This window comes from Chlamydotis macqueenii, chromosome 4 (assembly GCF_036417535.1).
Source record: "Chlamydotis macqueenii isolate bChlMac1 chromosome 4, bChlMac1.mat, whole genome shotgun sequence".
In the NCBI taxonomy this organism is placed as follows: domain Eukaryota; kingdom Metazoa; phylum Chordata; class Aves; order Otidiformes; family Otididae; genus Chlamydotis; species Chlamydotis macqueenii.
Genome location: NC_141559.1, coordinates 31,372,645 through 31,397,698, shown reverse-complemented (window position 1 = coordinate 31,397,698; position 25,054 = coordinate 31,372,645). Strand labels below are relative to the sequence as shown.

At 37.5% G+C, this 25,054-nt stretch overlaps 1 protein-coding gene across 2 annotated transcripts in view; it reads left to right on the top strand.

Annotated features, from left to right (window-relative positions):
* GRID2 (glutamate ionotropic receptor delta type subunit 2) overlaps positions 1-25,054 on the top strand; it is a 739,921-nt gene that overhangs the window by 611,896 nt on the left and 102,971 nt on the right. For both annotated transcript variants that reach the window (XM_086746417.1, XM_086746416.1), the window contains one exon: positions 20,570-20,708. In XM_086746417.1, coding sequence (XP_086602543.1) covers positions 20,570-20,708 — 139 coding nt within the window. The remainder of the gene's footprint in view (positions 1-20,569; positions 20,709-25,054) is intronic.

Sequence of the window (25,054 nt, the reverse complement as noted above, 5' to 3'; positions counted from 1 at the left end):
GAGGAGATCGCCATCCACTCCCCATAGTAAGAGGGTCATGAGGTGCAACTCAGTATTAGTGAAATCTGCTGGTGGGACATGACAGCTGGAAACACCAAAACTGTTGTGACACTTCAGGAAAAAAAAATTTCACATAATTTGGAAGGTGAGAGACATTTATTTACAGAGGGAGAGATCTTACCACCCTACCAAGTGGATTTTCAACACAACTCTCTAGAATCCAGTAGAATAATATAAAATGTTCACTTGGTTCCTACTGGGTAAAGGGAAGCTCTCTCTCCTACATCTCTCCTTTAAACAAGAGGACAATCCTTAACTTGCTAGAAGGAAAAATGACACAAATTTAATAGGGTTGATATCAAAATATATGAAACTTATAGACCAATTTAAACACAAAGACTCAGAAAATCTTAGAAATCCAGGGCAAAAGAGTAAGAGATCTATTTATAATGTCAGCCTGTATTTCACATTCAATTTTAATACAACAAAAACTACATTAGCTGAAGCGTTATTGTTTACTAACCCTTGTGAATACAGACAAATGAAAGTAATTTCCATTGACAGGCTAACTGGCTATTGTGGTAATTTTGTTTCTGTTTTCACTCATCAGCTCTTCATTCAGCAGAAAACTCTGCAGGTTTTATTTGTTTTGGAATAGCAAATCTGCTGCTATTAATTGTGACTGGCATCTCTTAAGTGTGGCAGCATGGGGCATTTCAAATACTGTCACGTTCACTTAAGAAGTCTTTCAGCTGCTGATTTAAAACATGACAAGGTACTCATTTCTGTTATCAAAACATACAGCCATATCCTGCACTGAGAGAAACAAACATGAACCAAGGATTGCTAGTGCTTTGATAGTGCTGAGTTCTTTGTTTGGGGCTAGGAGCGTGTTCTGTCATCATCTTCCCTTTCTTTCCTCTATCTTTCCTCTAGCTAGAGGAAAGATTTGCAAGCACACAGGCTGGCTCCAGACCTGCCACGGCTCTCAAGACAAAAGAGGCCTTTGATAGAGAAATACAAGTCAGTCTTTAAGGAAGCTCATAACATATTTCAATTGAAACAGAAAGGACTTCTTTTGCTTGTTTCTTCTGAAATAGTTAAAAACTCTGCAAATTTCAGCAGGTAGCTTTGGTCTTCTCTGTCACTTAGTATTTTCTTTCAGCCTTGACTCTGATGTTCTGATCAAATTCTATTAACAAGTTTTAACCTTTGGCAATTTTTGAAAGATCAGAGGAAAATACTGTGTTATTGTCTGTATATTAGAGTCAGCACAGACCAGTCCAATCATTTTTAAGGCAGATGTATGATTACTGTCATACTTGGTAGCAAAATTTAAGTATTTTTAATTATTTCTTTAAAGGTAGACTAAAACTTAATGTCAACGTTTCTTATATAATCTAAACTTAAGTCTCAAACTTGGCTTTCATTTTATTTTTCCTCATGTCGGAGTGACCGGTCTAGGTACCATTTTGAGACTCTAATAATACAGAGTTATATTTTTCTCTCAGTTGTTCCTTTAGTTTTATGTTCATTCATCACAGAGATCAGTGTATATGTATTTATAGACATTGTTTTCCTAATTTTAAGATACATGTGATTTGTTATTAGAAGAGAGAATTTTGAGGACAGAGCTGCAATGTAACTGGGGAGGCACAGAAGTGTATAAACTGCAAAGTGTTTTTTCTATTCTGTACTCAAGCTTTTCATGTAAACAGAAAGTGACAGCCAATGCATTGAAATGCTTTGTCTTACTACCCAACATAGCCACTGAATCTGCAACATACTATGCCATTAAGAAGGCAGAGACTTTTCAGTGATCTTGGCCATGCAGGGCTGTGGATTATATTGAAAACAAATGCTTCTGACTGAATTACTCATTCAGGCATGAGATTCTGTAACACAGAGTTATCTTCGAGTTGTATATTTATGTCTAAAGATGAAGCAAATTCATAGATTCAGACTGTGGAGGATTACATTTATGTTGAAATTTAATGTCACGGCTTCTGAATTTCTTCTTTTCCACCTGCTCGTCTTAGAAAACTAAGTGGAAAAGGTCTGCATTTTGCTTCTTTTCAAAATTCACTTTTGCCAGTTGGACAGTAAACGTTGTTAAGGTTTCCTTTTCAGTGAGTTTCCTCTCTCCCTCCCTGCATACTTCCCCTTGGCTTCTCAATCCACTCTTCACAGGTTTTGCTCTCTGCCTACCTCACACTACAGCTGGTGGTCACCATTGCTGTAGCTTTCTTCTTCGATGTCACTCATGACCCCGCTGGCCCTCTGCTCTTGTTCTTCCCCATTGACTTGGCTCCTCCCCAGGCCTCTATTATTATATATTCTACAAAGCTCAACAAAGAGAAGTACAAAAAGTCCTGCCCCTGGGGAGGAACAACGCCATGCATCAGTGCATGCTGGAGGGCACCCAGCTGACTGAACACTGGCACAGGTTGCCCAGGGAAGTTGTAGAATCTCTGTCCTTGGAAATATTCGTGAAACATCTGGACCTGGTCCTAGGCAGCTGGCTTTATATGACCCTCCTTGAGCAGGGGGTGTTTGGACAGGAGGACCTCCAGAGGTCCCTTCCTACCTCAACTAGTCTAAGTGATATATTGTAATGCTATGTTATATAGTCTTCGCTCAACTTTTGTGATACCTATACAACCACATTTTTCTTTCTCGTCAGCCCTGGTATTGTTGCTGTTCCCTCAAATTTTGCCCTCACAGAACATGCCAGTTTTGGAAACCTGCAGTACGAACAGGGACCAATGAACTGTCTCAGAGAGGAAATTCAGTTTACTAAAACCTTTACTAACAACTTCATGGAGATTACCTGAATCAACCTACTGCAATGGCACAATGTCTATTTATACTTGCCGAGAACCTAGTTTAATCTCCTGAAGGTTTTCTGTTAGCTTCCTACTACTTTGTGGACTCTAGTTATGAAATACTCTAGAGAGCACTCTACTGTCACCATTACTGGAGAAAAGCAAAGATTTAAGAAGCAGAAGTTCTAGATTTAGAGTTATTCCCAACCATTTCTGTATAATAGATTGGTTTTTGAGACAACTGAAATGCTGCATAAGTTTTATGAAGAACTTACAGAGGAATGTTTTAGAGGATTTTATTTTGAAAGTAGCCTCTCAAATTTTGCCTCAGAATATAGTGAAAAGCTTTCTTAGTTTAATAGAATTCAGCGGAATGTAGGCAAAATAATGAAGTCATATAGAAAACTACAATGTTCTGTATTTAATATAAAAGACACAATAGAAGGACTTTGTCTCTCTTTTATGCCACTCTGTTCATTTTACTTTTAATTTTTCTGTAAGAGGAGGTATTTTTTAACTGGGCTGGCAGGATTTTAGATTATGCAGGTAAAGATGCAAGGCTCTGTTTCACTTGGAAATGTGTGTAAGATAAAGAACTAGGCAGATTTTATTATTATTATTATTATTATTATTATTACAGGAAATATCTTTTAAATGGCTGAATCATTCCAGATTCAATCACTTCTCAGTGATTGCAACTAAACAGACTTTCATTATAGTTTTATAAATAGAGTTTGACCATAGGATAATGGATGCCTAAAGTATTACGCACAAAACTATTATCTTCATCAGAGATCCTAATACTCTTGCTTAACCTAGAAAAGTTATGAAATGAATGATATAAGGGCATCACTTGTGAGCCATTTTTCTTTATCCCATTATGTTTTAGTTCATTTAAAATGCTGGTCACAACTGGAGGTTTTGATTGGTCATCAGTGGTGTCAGTAATGGCCAATTATGTTCATAATGCAGAGTAAATGAGCAAATCTTACTGTTTGCCTTGTTTAAATTCCATTTCATAAGAGCAATAAAATAGACTCCAAGCCTTGGTACTTCTAAGTCATTATAATACTTCTCGGATGGTTAAAGCCACTCAGAATTCTCAGTCTTGTTCCTTGTTTTACCACCCAAGGCATGATACAATCCTCCTGAAATGCACTGCCTGGAGTGTGCTGTTGCTTAATAAATTACTCAGTCTTGCTTATCTCACTCGCGGCATATCCCTATCACCAGGAAACCATTATGCTGTAACAACGTATTTTCTTAGTGACATTTTCTCTTAATTAACTGTACACCAGTCTCTATGTGTTTAATATTCTGGAGAAAACTCTAAAAGCATATTGAAAAAAATGTGTTAGAAATTAATTACATTTTCACATGTGATATTTAGTGGTGAAACCTAATTATTTAAGTTTAGCAAATCAAAAAGATCCATTATAAAGGCTTTAAGTCCAAGACCTAGTTCCTGATATGGACTCTGCATCTGATCTGCTGCTTGACCATGGAAACTTCATTTAATATCTTGTATATCGGTTCTCAGTTGTAAAATGGAAATTTTACCTATCTTCTTTCATAAAAGCATCTTTTATGTCTTCTAATAGAAAGTAAAGCTTAAATGCCAGTCTCATTAATTATCATTTTTAGTTGCTATTCAAACTAATGCCAGATCTTGACGTATTCCTGTAACAATAGGAACAGACTTGCTGAGCCTAAAATGCACAGCACTAAGCTGGGAAAATTAAAGTCAGATACCAAACATGTTAGGAAACAAACGAGTCTCCACATTTTTCTAATACATACAACAGCAGGTATACTTGTGACATTATAGTTCTATCTTTAAACATGAAACCCTCAAATTCTCTTTTTATTATATTAAATCTAGGCTTATGTATACGTACATTCATAAAGTCTTCTCTCTGAAAGAGGTACTGCAGCCCTGTGGTACCCAGACTGGTTTTCCACGTCTCAATGATTTGAGACACCTCAAACCATAGAGACCACCCCTCTTGACAGCATCAAAAAATAACTACATTTTGGCAGTTGTTTCCGATGTCTAAAATGTGTTTGGAAACTAGAAGTTACCACTGGAACTCACAACATATACTGAAAATTACTGTTATGCATACAGTACACATTTGCAAACACTAGATGTATCATTATGTGCATACCACTTTCAGAGGTTTATTTTATTGTCCCTTTTTGAAAATGTAATTCCAAGGAATATCCATGCTCCAAGTAAAACGTTCAGTAGCGTGGGCATTTGTTTGCAGCAATATGATATCACTAGCGTTAAACTGCCAGGGGATATGCTTGGATTTTCCTCTAAATTGAAGCTAAGACTCAGGCAATCCTCGGAGGCATCTAAAATAATTTATTTCTATATCTTGTGTGCACCTGCTTGCTTGAGTAATAGCACTGTGTACATGAGGCAGTATATTTAGAGAAGTTGTGTCTGAGACACCTTCTGTGAGGAGGTGGAGAATGAACGGCGGTGTGAAAGCCCAAAAAAAACCCCCTTCATTCCCCTAGGACTAGCTCCGAGCCTGATTAATTGACTGTGAGAAGGTGATGTCTGGCTATTGTATAAATGCTGATCCAAGATCAAATGAGGCAAAAGGAAAAGTAGAATTGGATGCGTGTGGAATCTATCAAATTTTTTTGTGTGTGTTCTTCCAAAAGCATTCTAAGGTGAATATTTTACTCAGAACAATTTATTTAATTGTTATGATTTCTAATATGACTTTATGCTATATTTGACTAAAGACTTTTGACTTATTAGAGTTTGCCTGTGTATAATATATATTTAATTGAGGAAATTAGGAAGAACAATTTAGGCAGGAACTGAATGCTTCTTGCGCAGAGGATGACTGTAACCCACAGTTTTATCTGCAAAGATGTTTAGAAGCTGAAGAGGCAAGCCTTACTTGTCCTGCTATTTGATTTTCCCACACAGAAGCTTACACTTAAGTTGGGAATTTTGGGTGTTTAATGTAAGCAGGAAGGGAAGAATTAGTTTTAGCTTTATTAAAAATACCACACACACACACACACCCCTCCCCCCAGCCCCTCGCACTTGGATGACAGCTATTTCATCTACAAATTGATCAGACTTCTTCAGCGAAGGATATCCAAGGCAACAGATGAACATGAGTTTAGAGGGGAACCCATGGTAGTTTTCCATTGCTTTTCTGGTCTGTGGGGAGCCCCTCCTCTGCAACATCTGTGCCATAACTGTATCCACCCATGCAGCTCTTCATCGCACCAACTGGTGGGTAGGTGCCAGGAAAATTGCCTGCAAACTGTAAAGGCAGGAGTAGCAACGACACTTTGAAGCTGCTGACAGGAAAGTCTCCCTCCTTCAACTGTTAAGTTTTCTTTCTTCAGACCACTTGTAATAGTAAAATGTGTATAAAAGGAGTAGGCCAAAATTAATATGGAAAGGAAGCAAATAATGATACCAAATAAAACTTTTTATTAAGTTAACCAACCCGTTGCTTTCCCTGATTACTGAGGTGAAGGTCAACTCTCAGCAAATATGGAAAAATGAGAGCTATTGGGTTTTTTATTGGTATTTTTAAGCTGGTCAGCTTCCCAGCATGCACATTAAGAAGATTGCCTTGATTGTGGCAGCATCCTGGTGTAGGAACCTCCTGCTGCTAAATTTTTATTCTTCCACTGTCAACAGAGGAGGGAAAAATCATAAAGCAGGACTTTAACTTTTCAGTGATTTTGAAGTTAGTGAGATAGTGTTGAGTTAAAAATGTGTGATACCTCATCTACCGGACAAAAACTGAGATAAATGAACATGTGTGGTTTTGACTGAAAAGTCTGCTTACCCCACACTAGGATACAGTAAAGGTAACAGTGAAGGGGAAGATGGAAAAATCTTCTGCAAACAGGCTGTTAAGGAACAGTGATAATAAATTGATTGAGTGGGAGTGTTCGTTGTTCATGCGTGGCTATACTTGCTAATAGAACATTTTTAGGTATAAGCATGTATTCCGTTCTTACAATAGCTTCTTTCATTTCTGTATCTATTCCCAAAGAGGAAAATCCTCACTATCTAGTAAACTCATCTTGGAAGTTGCTTTTCACTTCTAACAAATCTGAGTTGTAATCTTAAGCAGAGTGATAGCTGATTTGCAGTAAAAACCAGGTTATTCAACTTACAAACATAAACATTTGTATTAGTGATTGTCCTCAGTAAATGACATTGTAACATTATTCTCCCTCTATTTCAAAGGATGAAGATTTTCTTCTTTCCTCTGTTCACTATGAACTGTCATAGTACTACTTTAGGTCATCTGAATTTGAGAGATCATTTTGATAACAACATTACAACATGTACCTGTAGTGGAATTTTAGGCTAAATTTTAAAATGTGTTATTTAGGAACATAATTAGAGCTCCTGTATTAGTGACGATTGAATTCTATAAGGTTAGGAGTTCATTGCAGAGAAGCACTCTGAAAATTAAAGGATAATCAGAATTAGTGAAATGAAAAGTGAACTCATGTATCCGAGATGTCTGTGATTTACTTGCCTCTGAAGTAGTCAGGTACCACTTCATGATGATGGATGCTTGGAAATCTTGCAAGAACAGATTTATAAGGCATTTCATAATACTTTGAAAGTTCAAGCAAAAAACTATCTTTCAGTATGTGATCTTTCTCAAAAAAAAAAATCCCTTCACCCTCGAAATTTGGAGTCACAGAACTGTGTAGAGGTAAAAAAAAAAAAGAAAAAAAAAAGGTGATGATGGGGAAAAGTACCTGTCAAAAGACACGGAGGCTTTACTGGAATTATTGTTTGTCCTTATGGTCTCACTGAATCATCTTTGATTTTGCTTGGTTCATAGTTCCTCAGTTTCAGCCAAAGGGGACTCTTTCTCCCTCGTGTTCATAATGTCCTCCCTGACAGGCTCTTAGCTAAAGCAGCACTTTAATACCTCACTAATTACATTGTTCAGTTTCATGTTAATTGTATGTACAGATGGCCTGTTTTCAGTCCATTGTGCACAGTTCTTTTTGCCATCCCGGGAGGTACTATGTATAATATTGTCAGTAGCCTATGGAAAGACCACTGCTATGCAAACTGTATGTGACAGTTAGCTTCTTAGACACTTATGAATATGTGTCATAAATTATAATTGTGGTTGATTGTTAGAGGCTTTAGAGCATTTGTATCCAGCCATTGGTAATAGAGAGATTGGGTCTCAGCATCTCTTGAAATCTAATCAGAGGGTTGCCAGTGTGCAAGGTTATTTGTTAAGATCAGGTGCCAATATTCTCTGAAATAATAGCAAGCGTATATCATTTTGGTGCATTCACAGCAGCTGCAAATTGTGCCTTTTTATGGGCATACAGTCAGGTGCAATCTTAAAAGCACATGTCACAGCGTTTTGAAAGAGGATCCTCAGAAGTTCCTTGTGTTTCTTAAATATGCATGTTGGGCTCTAGTCTGTCTTTGCCTCACATACATATATGTTTATAATATCACGTAAAATTATTGTTCTACACTGTAAAAGTGGCAATGAAAGATTATCTGGTCAGAACTTCTTTTGAGCAAACGACTGTTGGATAAATTGCTGGGCTTATTGCACAATTATTTATGATTATGTAATTGAATGGTACTGTATTTGGCAACCCCAAAATTAAATTTGAAACTTTACTAAGTCTTCTGGTAAAACAATGCATTTCAGCAGCATTAATATGTGCGATTTTGGCCAACTTATTCATTAGAGGTGGGCAGCAAGCTTCACAGTTCTGATCTGGTCATAGTTATAGCAAAAAAAAAAATTACTTTCAAATATTAAGACTTGCATGATATTTCAGTGTCCAGATTTGTGTAGCGTAAGTCTGTAAGTCTAGTAATGCTTCATCTAAGAGCTCCCAGTAACTTCAGCAAATAGAAGTAGATGCCTCCATTTTCAAATTTTAGCTGCAGTTATTACTCTTCTTTTGTCATAACAGCAGAAGAGAAAAATGAAATATACTTTTATGATACATTTTCCTGAACTTTTAGAAGCACTGTAAAGTCCATCCATCTCCTATCTCTATGTAATTATGTTGCAGAATTCACTACAATATATTGGCGTTAATTTCCTGCACACTATTATTTGTAACATTTTCTTTTATCTATGATGCACTTTGTTTTTCAATTGAAAACATCATATTTTGCAAATTCCACAGAAAGGTGGAATTTGACCACTGCAAAGTTGTTAATATCTGGGTTATATTTTGTGGGTCTAGACTTAAAAGCCAGGAATTAATACCTATAGCTCTTGAAGATTCATACTGTAAATACTACATAATGGAAATGCAGATCTGATTAACGTGTGTTGTTGAAGGATCAGTGAGAGCAGAGGAAGCTAGACCACAGCCATTTGCTATGTGGTGGTAGAACATGCTTCCCTTCCAAACTTTTGCCTCATTGTCACCATTTCAGCAAGATGGGTGAAAAGAAACAATTTGTTGTTGGGAAGGGAATTATAAATATACTATGACTAATATGTTATGCTAACATCATTTAAATCAGGTAATTATTGAAGGACTGTTTGGCTTTTAAGGACATTGATTTAATGAGAATTAATTTAATGATTGAACACTGTTTGTGTAACATTATCATTGCTAGTGATGCAGAAAATTGGAATCTCAGCTCAGCTGAAAAGAGGTTAGAATTTCCATTATCACATTAGATCCCTTTCTTCTGGAATGCGGTTATTAGGCTCTTTTTTATACTTCCAGTATATATTTAAATTCTTGGATTTTATCTGAAAATTCCTGAGCAGAAAAAGTAAGTAAAAGTATTCATCATTGTACTATTCTCATTTTTAATCAGAGGCTTGAATTTCTGTTTAATATAGCTTTAAACAAAGTCCATTAGATTTTGAGTTTGACTTGCTATTGCTTCTCCCATGAAACAAATTTTCTGTTCCATTCTCTGCTTTCTTCTCTGCAAACCTGATCATTATGTTTAGGATGAATAGGGATTTGGTTTATGGAATGATTTTACAGCTATATAAAAAAAAGCAGCAGCTTTAAAAAGTAGTAGCAGACAGAGCGCTGTTCTACCTAGATTATTCTGAGGCTGAATTGTGCACGGTCTAGTCACAGCTTAGGAGTGATTTAAAAGAGACTCTGATGCATTCGTTCTCAAAATTGAAATGGTGAACATTATTGAAAGCCTGTATTCAGTACCTGAGGATTTAGACAGAGTTAAAGCTGATCTTTATAGGTACAACTCCTGTTTACCTAAATGGATATTGTATCTGGCTGCCTTCCTTGATTTGCCCTTAGTAGTGATATTGTCACAAATTATTTTTCAGATAAAGCCTCTAACTACTGTTATGTATAAATTAGATCCAGGGAGAAAAGGGGCACTCTGCATAAACAAGTGATTGGAAGCATGTAGTGAATAGCTGTGTCTGACAGAATTTGCAGATAGATTAATTTTCAAACAAAATTTTAATCATGGATGTCTATGGCAGTTCCTGCTGAATCTTGGCAGAGTTTTACAAGGGAGTCTGATGGCCAAATGATTAGCCCTCTGTCACTAGAATGAAGCTGTTGTGGTAGAGACAGCAAGTTGGGCAGGCTTGGTATTTGAGGACAGACAGAAAAATAATGTGACAGTAGAAGGAACAAAGACTCAAACTTATAAACACTCTGTAGGTTGCTAACCCAGTGGTGAGCCAACACTGTAGCAGGCTGAAATACTTTGCACTGGATAGCACTAGCCCTTTCCTTGGCACTAGAGCATTTTCAGACAGGAGGGTTCCAAAGAACATGACTGAGGATCCTGTGTCTCAAGCAAAATAGTTTGTGGGTAGTCATTTGGGCCATCTCTTGGATGTTTCTATTTGTTCATCAGGTTAAGTGTCAAGGCCCTCTGACCAGATTTATGAAATGGATACACTGGGCCACAACTTGATGAGGGCTTAGTGGCAGTGCCATTGGTCCTTGATTAGCCCTCACATTTGAAATCTCAGCATGGGTAATCTCTTCTTGTTAATGAGGAAACGGAGCTGAGCAATGAGCCTTAGTGTGCAAGTCGAATGCCAGAGGCACATCTGAACAGATGCACAGCCATAGCAAATGGAGAATCTCAAGAGGGAGTTTGCAAGATATGAAATATAACTTGGAGGTGATTACTGGCCAGCGGTAACCAAGAGTGACCAAGGTAGCATGGTAATCGGTAACCTCTCTTTCAGATTGGAGCCTGGCCTCTTTGGTAGGAGGGTGGAGGGATCCTACATCTACCTGCCCAAAAATTGTGCATATGCCCTCAGGTTAGCTGACTTCCAGGGTTGTTGATAAGGATCTATAAGCCTGTGTAAGATGCAGCTTCTCAAAGATTTCAGATTATTAGGAGTGATTTTAAATAAGCCTGAAGGAGAAGAAAGATTGTCTCAGATATTCTCCCTGTCACATAAAGGGGAGAAATAAATGAAGAGAGCTTTCTTTTCTGGATCATTGCTTCCCTTCTGGGAGGGCAATGAGGGCAGTGCTTCCCACTCAGCTAAAAGGAAACAGTCTTCCAGGGAGCAAGTGTAATGAGATTAGTCAGGGGATCATTACACTAACAAAAAAATGGGAGAGAGTCAGTGATTGTTTAGTTCAGAAGACATTAAGAGAAAAAAAAAATAGTAATCAGGGCACCAAATGACAAATGAACACATTCTTTAATTGCCTATAGACGAGTGCCAGAAATCTGAAGAGACAAGAACAGTTGGAATTACTCACTTAAGAATATAGATTCAGTCTTCATGGTGTTACTGAAATCTAGTAGGAACATATGACACCATGAAGTACTGAAAGACAGATGGAAAGGTGGCAAAAGAGGAAGAATAGAGTCACTATGGCAAAATGGTGTTAGATATTTCAGATGCATTGAGAACTTGGAGAGAATTGATCTTGATTTCTTGTGGAACTATGTGTTAATGGCTGGAGCACAAAATAAGATAGGAGCCAATGTCTACTGCAAACCACCAAACCACAATGGAGTAGAGGATGATTGGCTCCTCTAGTGCATATCTGTAATGCGTAAAGGAAAATGTGAGATACAATAGAGGTGTTCAATCTGAGTCATGTATGTTTCAAGTCCCAGGCTGCCCATGCCGGCAAATCTTGAATGCACATATAGAGCAGATGGACAGTAAAAGGAACATTGATTGCACCAAAGAGTTAGAAACTACAAACTTCAGGGAAAATGACATGGGGAGCAAGTGTACACAGAGGTGAATCACAGTTGAGAACAACAGGAAGGAGGGCTTTGAAAATTTTATTAGGAGCTAAAGGAACCATCATGATAATGGTGCCTTAGGTGAAGGTGATACCATTTAAAATAGTTATGCCAGGCAATAAATATTCCTTTTCTGTGTTTGTGAAAAAGCAAGTTAGCAAATTAAATACTTTCCACATCAAGAGCAGCTTAAGAGGATGTTAAATGGCAGCTACAAATGTCAGACATTTTAAAATCAGCAAATCCAAACAAATTTCACCCAAATATTTTTAAAGAGCTTGCTAAAGAGCTTCCAGGACCACTATTTGTTGATCTGAGTCCTGGAGCATTGAGCAGGTTTTAGAAAGCTGACAAAAAATCTAACATAAAACCTAAGACCAAACTGAACTGTCAACTCAAGTGTTTCTTCCATCTTAAGATATGGATGTAATAACTGGAAAGACTTCACAAATATAGACAGATACATAACAGTTCCAAAAGATATCACTATTAAAAAGTCTGGTATTGAAGATATATATTTATACAAATCATTAATATTGCTCAAACAGTACAACAGCAGTCCTCCTCAAAATCATCCAGGTAAGGAGGAGGAAGGCTGTAGAAATAACGGGAAAAAGGAAACCCAAACATATCCATGGTAAGTACACTAGTGGCATACAGAAATACGCTTTATAATGTATTGCTGAGAGCCACACCTGAGCCAGACACTGAACGGTAGCTGAAGAGAGAGAATACTGCTTGAAGCTGATAACAGAGGATATGCAAGGAGGTTTTCAGTATAGACAGAGATAGGATATGTTTGGTTTGTCCCTTAAGTACAGCGTTTGACATATAAAGGACTCGTGTTTAGTAAAAAGAATAGACAAGCTATAAATGCAGAAGAGCTCTAATGCTGTTGGTATAGGCCTATGAAAATGTCTCCTCTATCAATTGTATGCTGGGAAGATAAACATCAAAAATTTATCTTATATTTCAAATTGTAAGATTAATTAATACCAACATTTCCATGAACTTACAGTGACTCTACTAAATTATTTTTATGGTAAATAGAAGAAAATATTAACATTTCTAAATATATCAATATTTTTAAATGTTTAAAATATCTCTTTTGAAGTGGTTTTTGTTTCTCATTTACTTCATGTTTATTTTTAAAAATTAATATCTGAGAATATCTTGGCAATTAAAATCTCCACTGCACATGACTTTTACTATTTTATTTTTTTTTAAATATAAGTTACTTGATCTTTTGGATTTGATGGAAGCTTTTATAATAAGATTAGGAAAAAAAATCCCTTCAAATCCTACTACTTCCAGTGAACCAAAAAAACAATTCCTATAGCTTACTATGTAGTATATTGGGATCATTAGTAGTAATGGTAGTAATAGTACCAAGATGCAGTGCGCTTTCTTTAGGAAGCAAGACCTGAAGAAAGGTTTCATGTGTGAAACAAAGCATCTGAATGTCTCTTCTCAGATAGAAATTTAATAAAAACAGAATGCTAGAGGAGAAACAGGTGGTATGGTGAATAAAAGCAATAACTGGTTCTTGAACTTGTCCAGATCTTTTAGAATCTGGCTGCCAGCCCTGCCTCATGCTCAGTTCCTTCTCTACTCTCAATTCCCTGCACTCTGCCAATATTTGCAAGGCCAGAGAATTCAGCCACTGATTTACAAGCTTATTTGGAAGGCATTACCAAGTCAAAGGGTTGTATTCTCATGTTGAGGAATACATAACATGCCTGCTGTGGTCAATGGGTGTTAACTTCAGCACACAATGTAATATTACAGACTCAGCTTATAACATGCCAGCTTATGTGTTATGGAAATGAATGCACTCTGCACAGTTCAAGGAAGAATGGAAAAGTATGAGTGAGAAATGAAAAGAAAGGAAGAAAAATTCATGATGAGAGATTTTCCAACAGCTTTCAAGCTGCATTTATTTCACAGCTTGTAGAAATAGGTAGCAGCTTCATTTACTGTAAAGTTGGGGTTTTTTTATGCTATACAGAATTTAACATTTCCAGTTGAAAACAGGAAAGATTTTATATTATTGAGAAAGTTTTTAACAGAACAATAGCAGTAGCTAATGCCCTGAAAGATTCTGCCTTTGAAGAGCTCCGCTTTGCAGAGTTTTTGTAAAGATAACAGAGCTCAGTCAAACTTTAGGTTTTGTTTCTTATGGCAAAAATAGCTGAAATATAAAATGCCTTTGCCTCTTTGTTCATACAAACTACTCTCCTTACACCCACTCTGTATTAAATGTCCCTTTCACAAAGAAAACGTAAGACATACATTGATCTAAACTATTTGCAACAGAACTCTGTATTTGTGCAAATGGAAATTGCAGATGCACAGCATAATTGATGTGACTGTTCTAACAAGCTAAAGGCTAAACTGCAGCCAACTCCCAGTCCTTTGTGGGTTTTTTTTGAAAGGCCAATAATTCACTGAATGTGCACAGAATTTTTGCAAAAAAAAAAAGCAAAATCAAAATCTGTCCCCAGATAACCCACTCTTATTTCTTCACCTTCCAAGCACAGTCAAGATCCTTGCTTTCAAGTTTGATAGTGTTCAAGTTCCTCAACAAAACAGTGACAATTAACATCTTTTTCATGGTTCTGAAAATTTGCTGAAAAAAGTCTGGCTAAAACTCCTTACACAGAAATTCAGCTCACTGCAGACCTCTAGCAGACTATTGCAGCTTAAATTATTGAAATTTGACAGTTATTCACAACTGAGATACCTTTTTGAAGTGAGCATGGTACGGCAGCCTTGATGGTAAACATTGGTGATAAATTGAGTTTTGTGTATAATGACAACCTAGTCTTTGGGATTTCCCTGGCAACTGTGGTTATCACAAACAGAAATTGCAAGCCGTGATTCTTCTAGTGGCCTTCCTGTAGGAGGAGGGCAGAGCCTTCTCATTCAAGCCTCTCGCTTCACATATGGAGTAGCTGCAGCAGACTCCCAGTCCAGCTCTCAACTCCTCCCAGAAACATCATTTAGTATGGTTGTCAAATTCAGGGCTTAGAATAATGGTGGTTTATGGCTTTTTTCTGTGTGTGTAGTTGTTTATAAAGTATATTTCAATAATTAATCTTCGAAATATGTTATTGTTCTCAGTAACCCATTCTGAGTTTTTTCAACATTGTGTGCTCTATGCTGCAAAGCTATTTGCTTTAGTAATAGTAAAAAATATATATATTTGAGCTGTTAAGCAAATGAATTTTGTCTATAAAACAAATATTAAAATGAATTTTATTTATAAGTATTGTGCATTCCCAGTGAAGTTTTAAAATCAGTATTAAATTGAGAGACATTATCTTGCACATTTACTACCTGGATGACTAGAAACAAAAATTGCATCACTTTTCAGCAAGATGGCTGCCACCAGGCTTCATCTCAGAAATGCCAGCTGCTGTTAAAACTTCTCAAGAAATGTTTCACTGTTTCATTTTGTCCACAGAAAAAGATAAATTTTTTCCATTTCTGTTTGAAACACTTTCATGGTTTTGAATTACACACACAAATGCAGTTTTTCTTCAGGCAAATCCCTGAGAACAACATTGGAGAAACAGCATATGTACTTTGAATTATTCAAATTTAGTACAGAATTATAGAATACAGAGATCTCACCAGGCTGTGATCCTCAATTTCCCTGTTTTGACCATTTTTCTCATTATTTCATTCCTCTTCCTTGCCTGTAATTCTCTCTTGCGATTTTTGACTTGAAGAAATCTTGAAACTTACTGCTAACAAGGCAGAATAACTTAAATGGTATTAGAGATCTGTATGGGAATTGTATAGGTTCACATTTTATCTCCTAAGGTGAGTTTTTCCTGATATTTAGGTCTGTCATAATTACATATTGTTTGCATTGTCAAGATAATGCATTATTTTCTTAACTTCTGATATTTAGCTTGAAACACTTGGAAAGGAATGGAAATAAACAAAAATTCATAAGATAAGTTGCAGGCAAAGCCTGTCATCTGAAGTAGGCTAGCATTGAACTGGTCTAGGATTGATGAAGGAAAGCTGCATTAGCCGAGAGTGGGAGGACTAAAAGTAATTTCTTTCACTGTCACTTCTACGATAATTCAGCCCTTCCAGAAGACTCCCAGTAAGATTGCTTTTTGCTAGTTCAGTTTACTCTGGAAAATATCTTTTCCTTCCTGCACATGTAATCTGAAAATTTTAAATGCAGATTAGATTTTAAATTATTTTTAGTACACATGAAATGTGTCAGCTGATTTATATCGGGAGCTGTAGCCATAGCATAGGTGATCTACAGGTAGTGCCATTTTGTGCCGCATTATACCTTCTGCCAATGTATTGGAAGGGCCAAGTCTAAAGAATAATATAGCCTCCATATTCATTTGAGATCTGTCTCTTAAGATAACAAAGCAACTCCAGGACTGTTGAGTGTCATCTTTGATTTCCATTTGTTTCATGAGTAGAGCTCAGTATTTTCAAGCGCTGCTTATCAAGCTACAACAGTAGTGTTTTTAGTGTAATCACAGCCAGCATGTCAACTCCCATTGATGAATCTTCCTATAGGAATGAGGTGTTATAGGATAGATTTTTCTGGTCACCAGCATGTGTTTATATGACATCAGGTGGCCCCCTTTGCCGTTAGAGGTTATTAAGCTTTGCTGGTATAATATGAAAGACCACAGCAGGGAAAGACTTGTTCCATCTTCTTGGCTCTCTCCTCCTTGCACTTTATGTCCTGTGCATAGCTCCTTATGTATGCTGTCATCCATAAAGATGTCCATCCACCTGACAATCATAGTAGGTGTTGGGAAGCAGAGCCCAGGGAGGTGTACATGCATGTTCCTTCTGCATACTATAATTTACAGTTGATATCCATGAATGAAGTTTTTATGATATTTACGTGAATAAGTTTTTATGAAGTTTTCCATTAGGCAAGGACAATGAATATTTTGTGAAACAGAATCTTACTTGAGCAAGCCAAGTTACTTTGTATAAACAATGTATACCCTTCTAATGACTATACCCTTGAAGAGAAACTGAGAAACTGATAAGAAAGAAACATCTTGGCCCAGAAGGTGCCAAAAGCTGGATGATTGCCAAGGGAGTGTGAAGTAAGCAAGAATCTGCATGGGAAAGGGAGAACCAAGGTAAGCAAAGAGTAACATGGCAGACATGGCCCTGAAAGAACAGGATGATGTCATAAATCTGCCAGAACAAAGAAACACCAAGATAGGCTCAAGGAGGGCAGAGCTGCTGAAGAAGTCCAAGGGATAAGGAGGGACTGGGAGCATGAAAACATTTATTAAACTAAGGGGAGGTATGTCCTTGCACATGCATAACATTGATAAAGGTTGTGAATGGTCAACAAAATTCCACTAATTAGTGTCCTCAAAGTGAACTCTCTCATAATATGAAAACCACACCTCTAGTGCTAAAATCGCCCTCTTCTCAGATAAAGAGCCCTACTCACTGAGCATGTGTGGTAAATTTAAGAAGTATTGTATCTTTAAACTAACATAAGAAAAGAACTAACCAATTGTAGTTAAGTAGGTGTGACCAAAAGGCAGAACTGTTATTCTACATTATATAAATATGTAATGCTATGGTAACTAGGTGTGCTAGCTTTGTGGATTTACCCCTGGCACACATCTGTGTGCAGAAATGAAATAAATAAATACCTCTGCTGTGTGTAAGATCGGCGTACTGCACATCGGGCAAACTAACCCAGATTTGTGACAACACAGTCAACAGTAGCAACGGTTAGGTCTGCAGCTCTTTTTCTTTGTAATGTTAATGGAAAACCAATGATTGTTGCTCTTCTGAATGTCATGGTACTCTTCTGCACTGAGAAAGCATGTAAATTTGTACTGAAAGAAAACTCTGCAAAGTTTTATCCCTAGAAACAAAATAGGGCGAAGTGAGTGAAGAGGTTGTGGAAGGTGAGCTGTCATGATGCGGGAAGTGTTTTAGCAAACAGTACAATAGAACAAGACTGTATTGCATTAAGTCTCCTAATAGATGCCAAAGAAATGAAACTATGGCAGTAAAATATCTCCTTTGATTTTTGTTGCTTCCTTTCTTTCACTTGAGAAGTAGAGTACTCTGCCTGTACTGCTTAAAAATCATGCACCTATGCAGTTGCAGTGTCAGTCCTGCTTTAGAAACGGTAGTTTAAGAAGTGTCAGTGGAAAGATTTTAGAGTAGAAGCCGGGGTGATTAATTATTTTGGTAGGTATTTACTGTACATGTACTTGGATGCAAGCTTTGTCCTCAAGTTCCATTTATTGACTGCTGATACACAAGGTACAACTGTGAATTAGGAACAAGACTTCACAAACACCTGAGTGAACTAAAAGCACTTGGGATGACCAGCACTCACAGTTTTTTAAAGTCTATTGTTAACATGAGTGTTAAAAAAGAAAAGGTAACAGTCAGCAGTGGGCACAACCTTACCTACGTATGGGAAAACTACACTGTATGAACAGGAGGGGAATGCTGTTGCTGAGGGGTCTGCGATGGTCACTTGTTGCACAGCATCCTCGCTTGAAAACCAGAAGGCAGGTGTGTGACTTTCAGTGGTCCTCTCTTTTCTGACATTTCATTTCAACAAAAAAGTGTGAGAACTTACACTTTTACACATTAAGCTGAAAAATGAAAATGCAGGGTTGTCCGGGACATAATTGGTGGCTTCTCTACCGCTCTATCCATTTCAATTCAATGTGAAGGTTATCTGCAGGAACTGGCACCTGAAAGTTAAAAGGACAAACAGCCTTTTCCAGTAAATTGATACAGCTGTCTGCTCTTTTCATTTTGTTAAATCACTCTTAAATGAGGTAATCCAAAGACATTGCAAAAACTGTTGTAAAGTAGAAATATTCTATTAAAAATAATTTAAAATTTATACGGAAGATAAAAACAAATCTTCAGAAGTTGAAATTAACATTCATCTTCGAAAGTCCTTATATTGAAATAATATCTCCTGATCTGATCAGTAGATTCTTCTTTCAGATAATTATGTGGCATATTGAAAATAGAAGAAAATTTATTTCCAGCTGTGAAGATCTAATATAGATTTTGTCTTTCAATACTTGAATTCTTAAAAGGCTAAGAATTTCAATACTGATATACCAAAAATATAAATGAATAGAATCATTATGTCACATATGGTACAATTGCACGTCACTGAAGTAGGAAAAAAAGTTTCAAATTTGTTTAATGTATGGTGATACAGAGTTCCCGATGCTTTACGTAGGTAGGACAAACTTTGACAAAACAGTAAAATGATCCTTCATATTCAAGTGTTGATTAAATATCTGGTTGTGCACATATTTGAAAATTGTTTTTACTTGAAATGGGAACAATTGTAATTTGTATTCCCTTTAAACCTGCTTGCTGGAGAAACATGAAGGAGTCTCTACTAAGGGAAGATCCAGCACAAAATACTTACAGATGATTGAATCTGTAACAAACTACTTTTGCAAATCCCAGGTATTGTACCATCATAAAATCTTGCATCTGAGAAAGCTACCTCAAAAATAACGGCAGCTTTTCAAATAGCTGAGTATAGGGGGAAAGGAAAAGGATCAACATCTTGAGTAGTTGACTGTGAGCGTTTGCTGCATTCACCTTTCTGCCCTAGTTACTTGTAGCTGTGATGAAACTTATACTGCAGAAAAAAAAAAAAAAAGGGTATTTTTAAAACAATTAATTTTTCTTCACTTAAAAGTCTGTGATTCATTTGTTTTTAACTGAAAGGGCTCTTTGAAAGACTCTGAACTAGTGTGTTTTGGGGGCAGTTATTTGAATAAATAACAATGCTTTTCATGGCTTGCTAAACTGGACTCTGCTCACACAAGCATTGGTCCTGGTAGGTTTAATTGCTGCTAATGTTTTGTTTACATGGCAGTTGGATCTTAAAGGAAGGCAACTATGGCAATGCAAAACAATTTTGCATTCTTCTTCAGTACGTGTGGTTGGGGTTTTTTGAGTTTTTTGCTTGTCCGAGTTCACTTGCAGCGAGTTGTACATATACATATGGTTCTTATGAGCATCTGCCTGCCTACAGAACGGTGAAAAGTAATTGTGTTTTGATGAGATTTTTTTTAACTTTATGTTCTCATGAATGCAAGAAAAACTTAATTAAGGTTTATAGATAAGAGCTCCAAGGAAAGAGCACTGTAAGAATTTACTTTTGCCATTTTTGTTCTGAAGTCTTGAAGTCTATTTCCATTACAGGACAGGACTGGTAGAGGAATTGCAATTAAAGGCACAATAGCAAAAGAGTTTAAATACTGTAATGACGGCTGACAGTGTGGGCTGCCTTCAGTACTTTTCATTGCATAGAAAATGTGGCTCCAAGTCCTGCTCAGTTTACTAAAGCACTTTGCTTTAGTAAATTGCTTTACCCTGTTGACCTTGGGGCCTAGTTCTCCTGAGCAGTGCAAGAGTGATGAGGGTCTGGGTTTCCTTCTGCCGAATGAAAACTCTTGCTTTTCCTTCTTCCCCACAGGAGGAGAGGTTCCATACACAACCTTGGCAACTCGCCTGATGATGGGAGCTTGGTGGCTTTTTGCTTTGATTGTCATCTCCTCCTACACTGCAAACCTAGCAGCTTTCCTCACCATCACACGCATTGAGAACTCCATCCAGTAAGTTCAGAAAGAATGAATTGAGGGGAAGGAGGGTTAGCATACATGTATATACATGCAGAGGGGTATGAATGTTCTACTTAAATGTGAGAAAAGGAAGAACTTTTTATCATCCTGAGAAGCAGTTTGGAAGCTAAAAAAAATAACAATATATTATAGACTGCCAGTCTCCCTGGAGACACTTTGTCTTTAGGATCAGAATTGTTGACCTCTGGCAGATACTCTTCTGTGGCACATATACATACATGTGTATGCACACATACATATGTTGAAAGAAACAATTGAGTTTGAGATAACCAGTGTATCAGTATTTGAAATGGAAAAGTAGAAATTGTTGCTGTGTGTTTTCAGGCTATGCTTTCCATTCAAATGCATCCCACGGTACTTGTGCTCTGACACTTTGATCAGGAGGAGCCCAGTGCTGCTTCAATGTATTCTTCAAAGCTGAATTCTACTTTTCTTGCCAAGGCAAAGATGTGTTAATAGCAACAAACAAAAAAAAAATCACTTAGTAGTCACCTTTACTTCTGCTGCTGCCAGGCACTCTCTTACTACATTAATAGATCACATTGTTCTTTTATTCTGTCTACTGGTTCTTTTGTTTCATGCATCCCTAACATGAATGCCCTTGTCTTCTCCTGTTCGTTTTATGCTGAACTGTTTTCTGTCACACCTGCCAGTCCTTTTTTCCAGATCATCTCTGTGTACCAGAGGAACCTTTCAAGGTCTCCTACCCTCTCTCTCTCTGCCCTTTTGTTCTCCAGTTTCCTCCTCAGCAAGCTGCATGCTGAGTTACCCTTACTTCCACTGCTCCAGTGACCTCCCCCATCCCCATATCTTTCCTCTTGGGTCAGTGAAGCATTAGGTAGGCAAGCACTCCAGGGGCAGCTGGCCATTTTTCCATAGCGAGTTTTTAATCTTGAGGCTACAAGTCCATGAAAGTATGTGAGAGTGACAAAGTTAGCCTCTCCCATAAATCCTTCCTTGCAAGAATGATAGAGTGACTTTAAAAAAGAGGGGCATGTTCTACTGTATGTCTTCTTCCAGAAAGCTAAGAACCTGACCTTCAAGTCAAGCTCAATGCTGACCTTAGGGAAAACTCAGTTTTTTCACTCCAGTTGTTGATTCAAGTCCCTGTCTTCTCTGTATCACCACTTAAGGTCTTGCTGCCTCTAGTTCGGCTCCTTTCCAAATCTCTTTTTGAAATGCTTCCTGAGCCAGTGAGCCACTAGTGTAGACTGGGCAAGGGGGAGCTTTGGCCTCCTGTGAATTCATAGGTTAGGTTCAAGTGTTACTGCATGCCAACCAATCACCACAGTCTCACTAAGGCACTTTTCCTCTAGGTGAGGATTTGAGGATTTTCTATGTACTAAACTAATTCAGGCTTTAACAACACATAGACAAGTAAGTATCTGCAATAGCAGCCAAGTTCTGTTTGCAATTGGAAGCCGAAGATCAGACTGACGAGCAGTAGCAGCCCCTCACTTTGAGTGCATGGTTATCTCCTGACTCTCCGCACTAGCAGCGTCCTCTTGCACTTCGCAAACCCCTCCTCTTTCTCCCTGCTCCTTGGGTGAGCAGGGCAGAGGGGGAGGTTGGTGTCCCGTGGCCCAAATTGCCCAGCTGTTACAAGTCCTTATTCATTCCCAATTGGAAATGAAATGTCTATATTTCTTATCCTTCCTTTCTGGGCTAACAACCTCAACATTGTCATCTGTTGGAGGGCTAAGAACTCTAAGACAGAGACATGTAGAACAGACTAAAACCACATGAGCAAATAATTCCCGATACAGTTGTATTACCAGTTAAATTGAGTTAACATTGAGATCTGAAAAACAGACTTTGAGATCATGCAGTGCTGGAGGGGCACTTTGACACAACCCAACTGTTTGACTCGGTAGTCCCAATTAGAATCCCTTTACAATTTATAGGTGAGTGAAATTATATTCTGCGTCAGTGTTCATCAGCATTGATCTTGAGGTTGTGAAGCAGGTTGATTTTTATTTTTTTCTTAAGTTTAAAAGCTTTACATTTGACTAAGGAGCGTGAAGAAACAACATGAGAATTTGTACATGCAAAATAAATAATAACGATATTTTGAGTCGTACACTTTGTCCTTACAAATTTGAAATATGCCTCTGCATCCTGCTTTGAAATGATATCCCTTCTAGTTTTGAAGTAGTCCAGAAGAATGTTCAAATTACTGTGACAAATGTCTTAAGTTTTCTTATCATGTGTAAAAAAGAATAAAATATGCCCAAACTATAACTTAATACATCTGCAGCTTTTTCTTGCAGTTTATTATGATGTTACTAGAAAACCCTCAGTAGAATTCTGAGGTTATTATGTACAGTTGGGACTACACTGGTCTTTGTGCTGGATTATTTATGGGCAAAGTCACTGAAAATGTTTTATTCAGTAGAAAACATTGCAGCTGGAAAGCTCCTGGAATGAAAGAATGGAGACATTTTTCAACAGTGCTTGCAGCTCAGAAATAATTAGATGTGTTAAGTATCCATTAGGGAATGAAGTTATCCTAACTACGGTGGGAGTGTAAAACTTTAGTTTACAAAACTGCCAAAATTGGAACTCAAACCAGCACATAAGAGAGAGGCTGTTTACCATGCTGAATTACTGCAAAGTGGGAAACATGAATAAGCAATAAAGAAAAAAGCTGATGCTCTTTTTTTTTTAACAGCACAAATTGTACCTTGGGGAGCTTTGAAGTCTAGAATGGAAATGAGTTTAAGTATTTAAAGAAAATAAACCAGATTCTGCTTCTAGTGCTATCTGGCCAGCTTCAGAGAAGTCAGAAAAATGAAAGAAATTGGTCAGTGGATTTGCACAGATGTAACATGTAGTTAATAGGTTTTCATTTCAGATTTCCAGCTAGCATCAGATATTACAGTGTGTTGTTGAAGGTATAGTCATTGTGATATCTTTTACGAAAGACAGGAGGATTCAAGCAGCCCACAGCACATTTCATTTCCATGAAACATTTTGGTAGTTACTGCATTTCAGCTTTTGGATGTACAGCCAGTTTGTGTTCAGAGCTCTTGCAGCTTCCATTTCTCTGCTGATATGAAGGCTGTGCCTCATGGTATCCAGAAGCCTATTTTGGGAAGAAAAGCATACAAAATTTTGTTACGCAATGTACTATGGAGGACTAGTGAAATGTTCCCTTTCCCTAGAGAGTCTCAAGTAGATCTTTGCTGTATAACCTCACTTGAAGTTGATGGCATTTGTTCTCTGCTCCACTGATTAATTTGGGTCAAATTGGTACCATTTTAAAATGAACTTAGAGGACCAAGAAGAATAAGAGTAGGCATTAATCTCCTTTTCCAGACAAATGGCTACTCTTAATACCTTTGGGAGCTCAGCTTTTCATCTTCTGCCAATGGGCAATATCAGGAGTAGAGGCACAGAAGTCGTAAAGTAGTTCCTAGATGCATCTTTTATTCACACTTGACCCACATTGCAGATGACATTTAAATCAAGACAGTCAGCAGTTCAAATGCCAAAACATTGTGGCAGCAAAGCAAAGCATAATTTCTATGTTCCTTAAATCTTTAGATCACTGTCTCAAATGCAACACGAATGAATAGTAATTAAGAGTGGTTTTTCTTGGTAAATGCCAAATAAATTTGGAGATCTCAAGCTATTTTTTGTAGGTGCTGATGCTGTGCATTTCATCACTGAGCCAGTATTGCCATTGCTGTATTTTATGATTCCTTTAGGACGGAATTAGAATCCATTGGCAGAGAGACTGACTTTATTTAGACCACTGCACTGCATTGTTTTCCTGGGTAAAGAGAGGGTGTCACCCCCTTCTCATGGGCACTGAAATTTTGCAGGAAAGTTGGGGAGTGGGCTGGGCCGAGGGGAGGTCAAAGTATTTGTCGTATGAAAGGCTGATGTTAGGTGGTTTCAAGTTTAAATCTAATCCACTTCTGAAAGTGTGGAAGCTTGATTAAGACTTCAGGTTGCATGTGTTATGGGGGAGAGTCTGCATCGTGTGTCTTCTGTAAAATAAGAAGTTCACGTTACGTTCTCCATGTTATAAGTAGTATGTCCTGTTTAACAAGTGAGACCTCTGCCTCCGAATAATGGAGGCATAGCAGTAAAGCCTGCCTTTTGTCATCTTTGTTTTGTCTAGTCATTCTTCTCACATTTTTCCTAAACCGTAATTCACTTGAACCTAAGATATCCCTAAGGCTTTAAACAGCTCAATACAACTGCCCACAAGTTTTCTGCAAGGGAAGTTACACAAGAATGCAGTAACTGGAGTAGATATTTCCTTATACTGGAAAATAGAATGTTCTTTAACTTTTTCTTTAACATGGTTC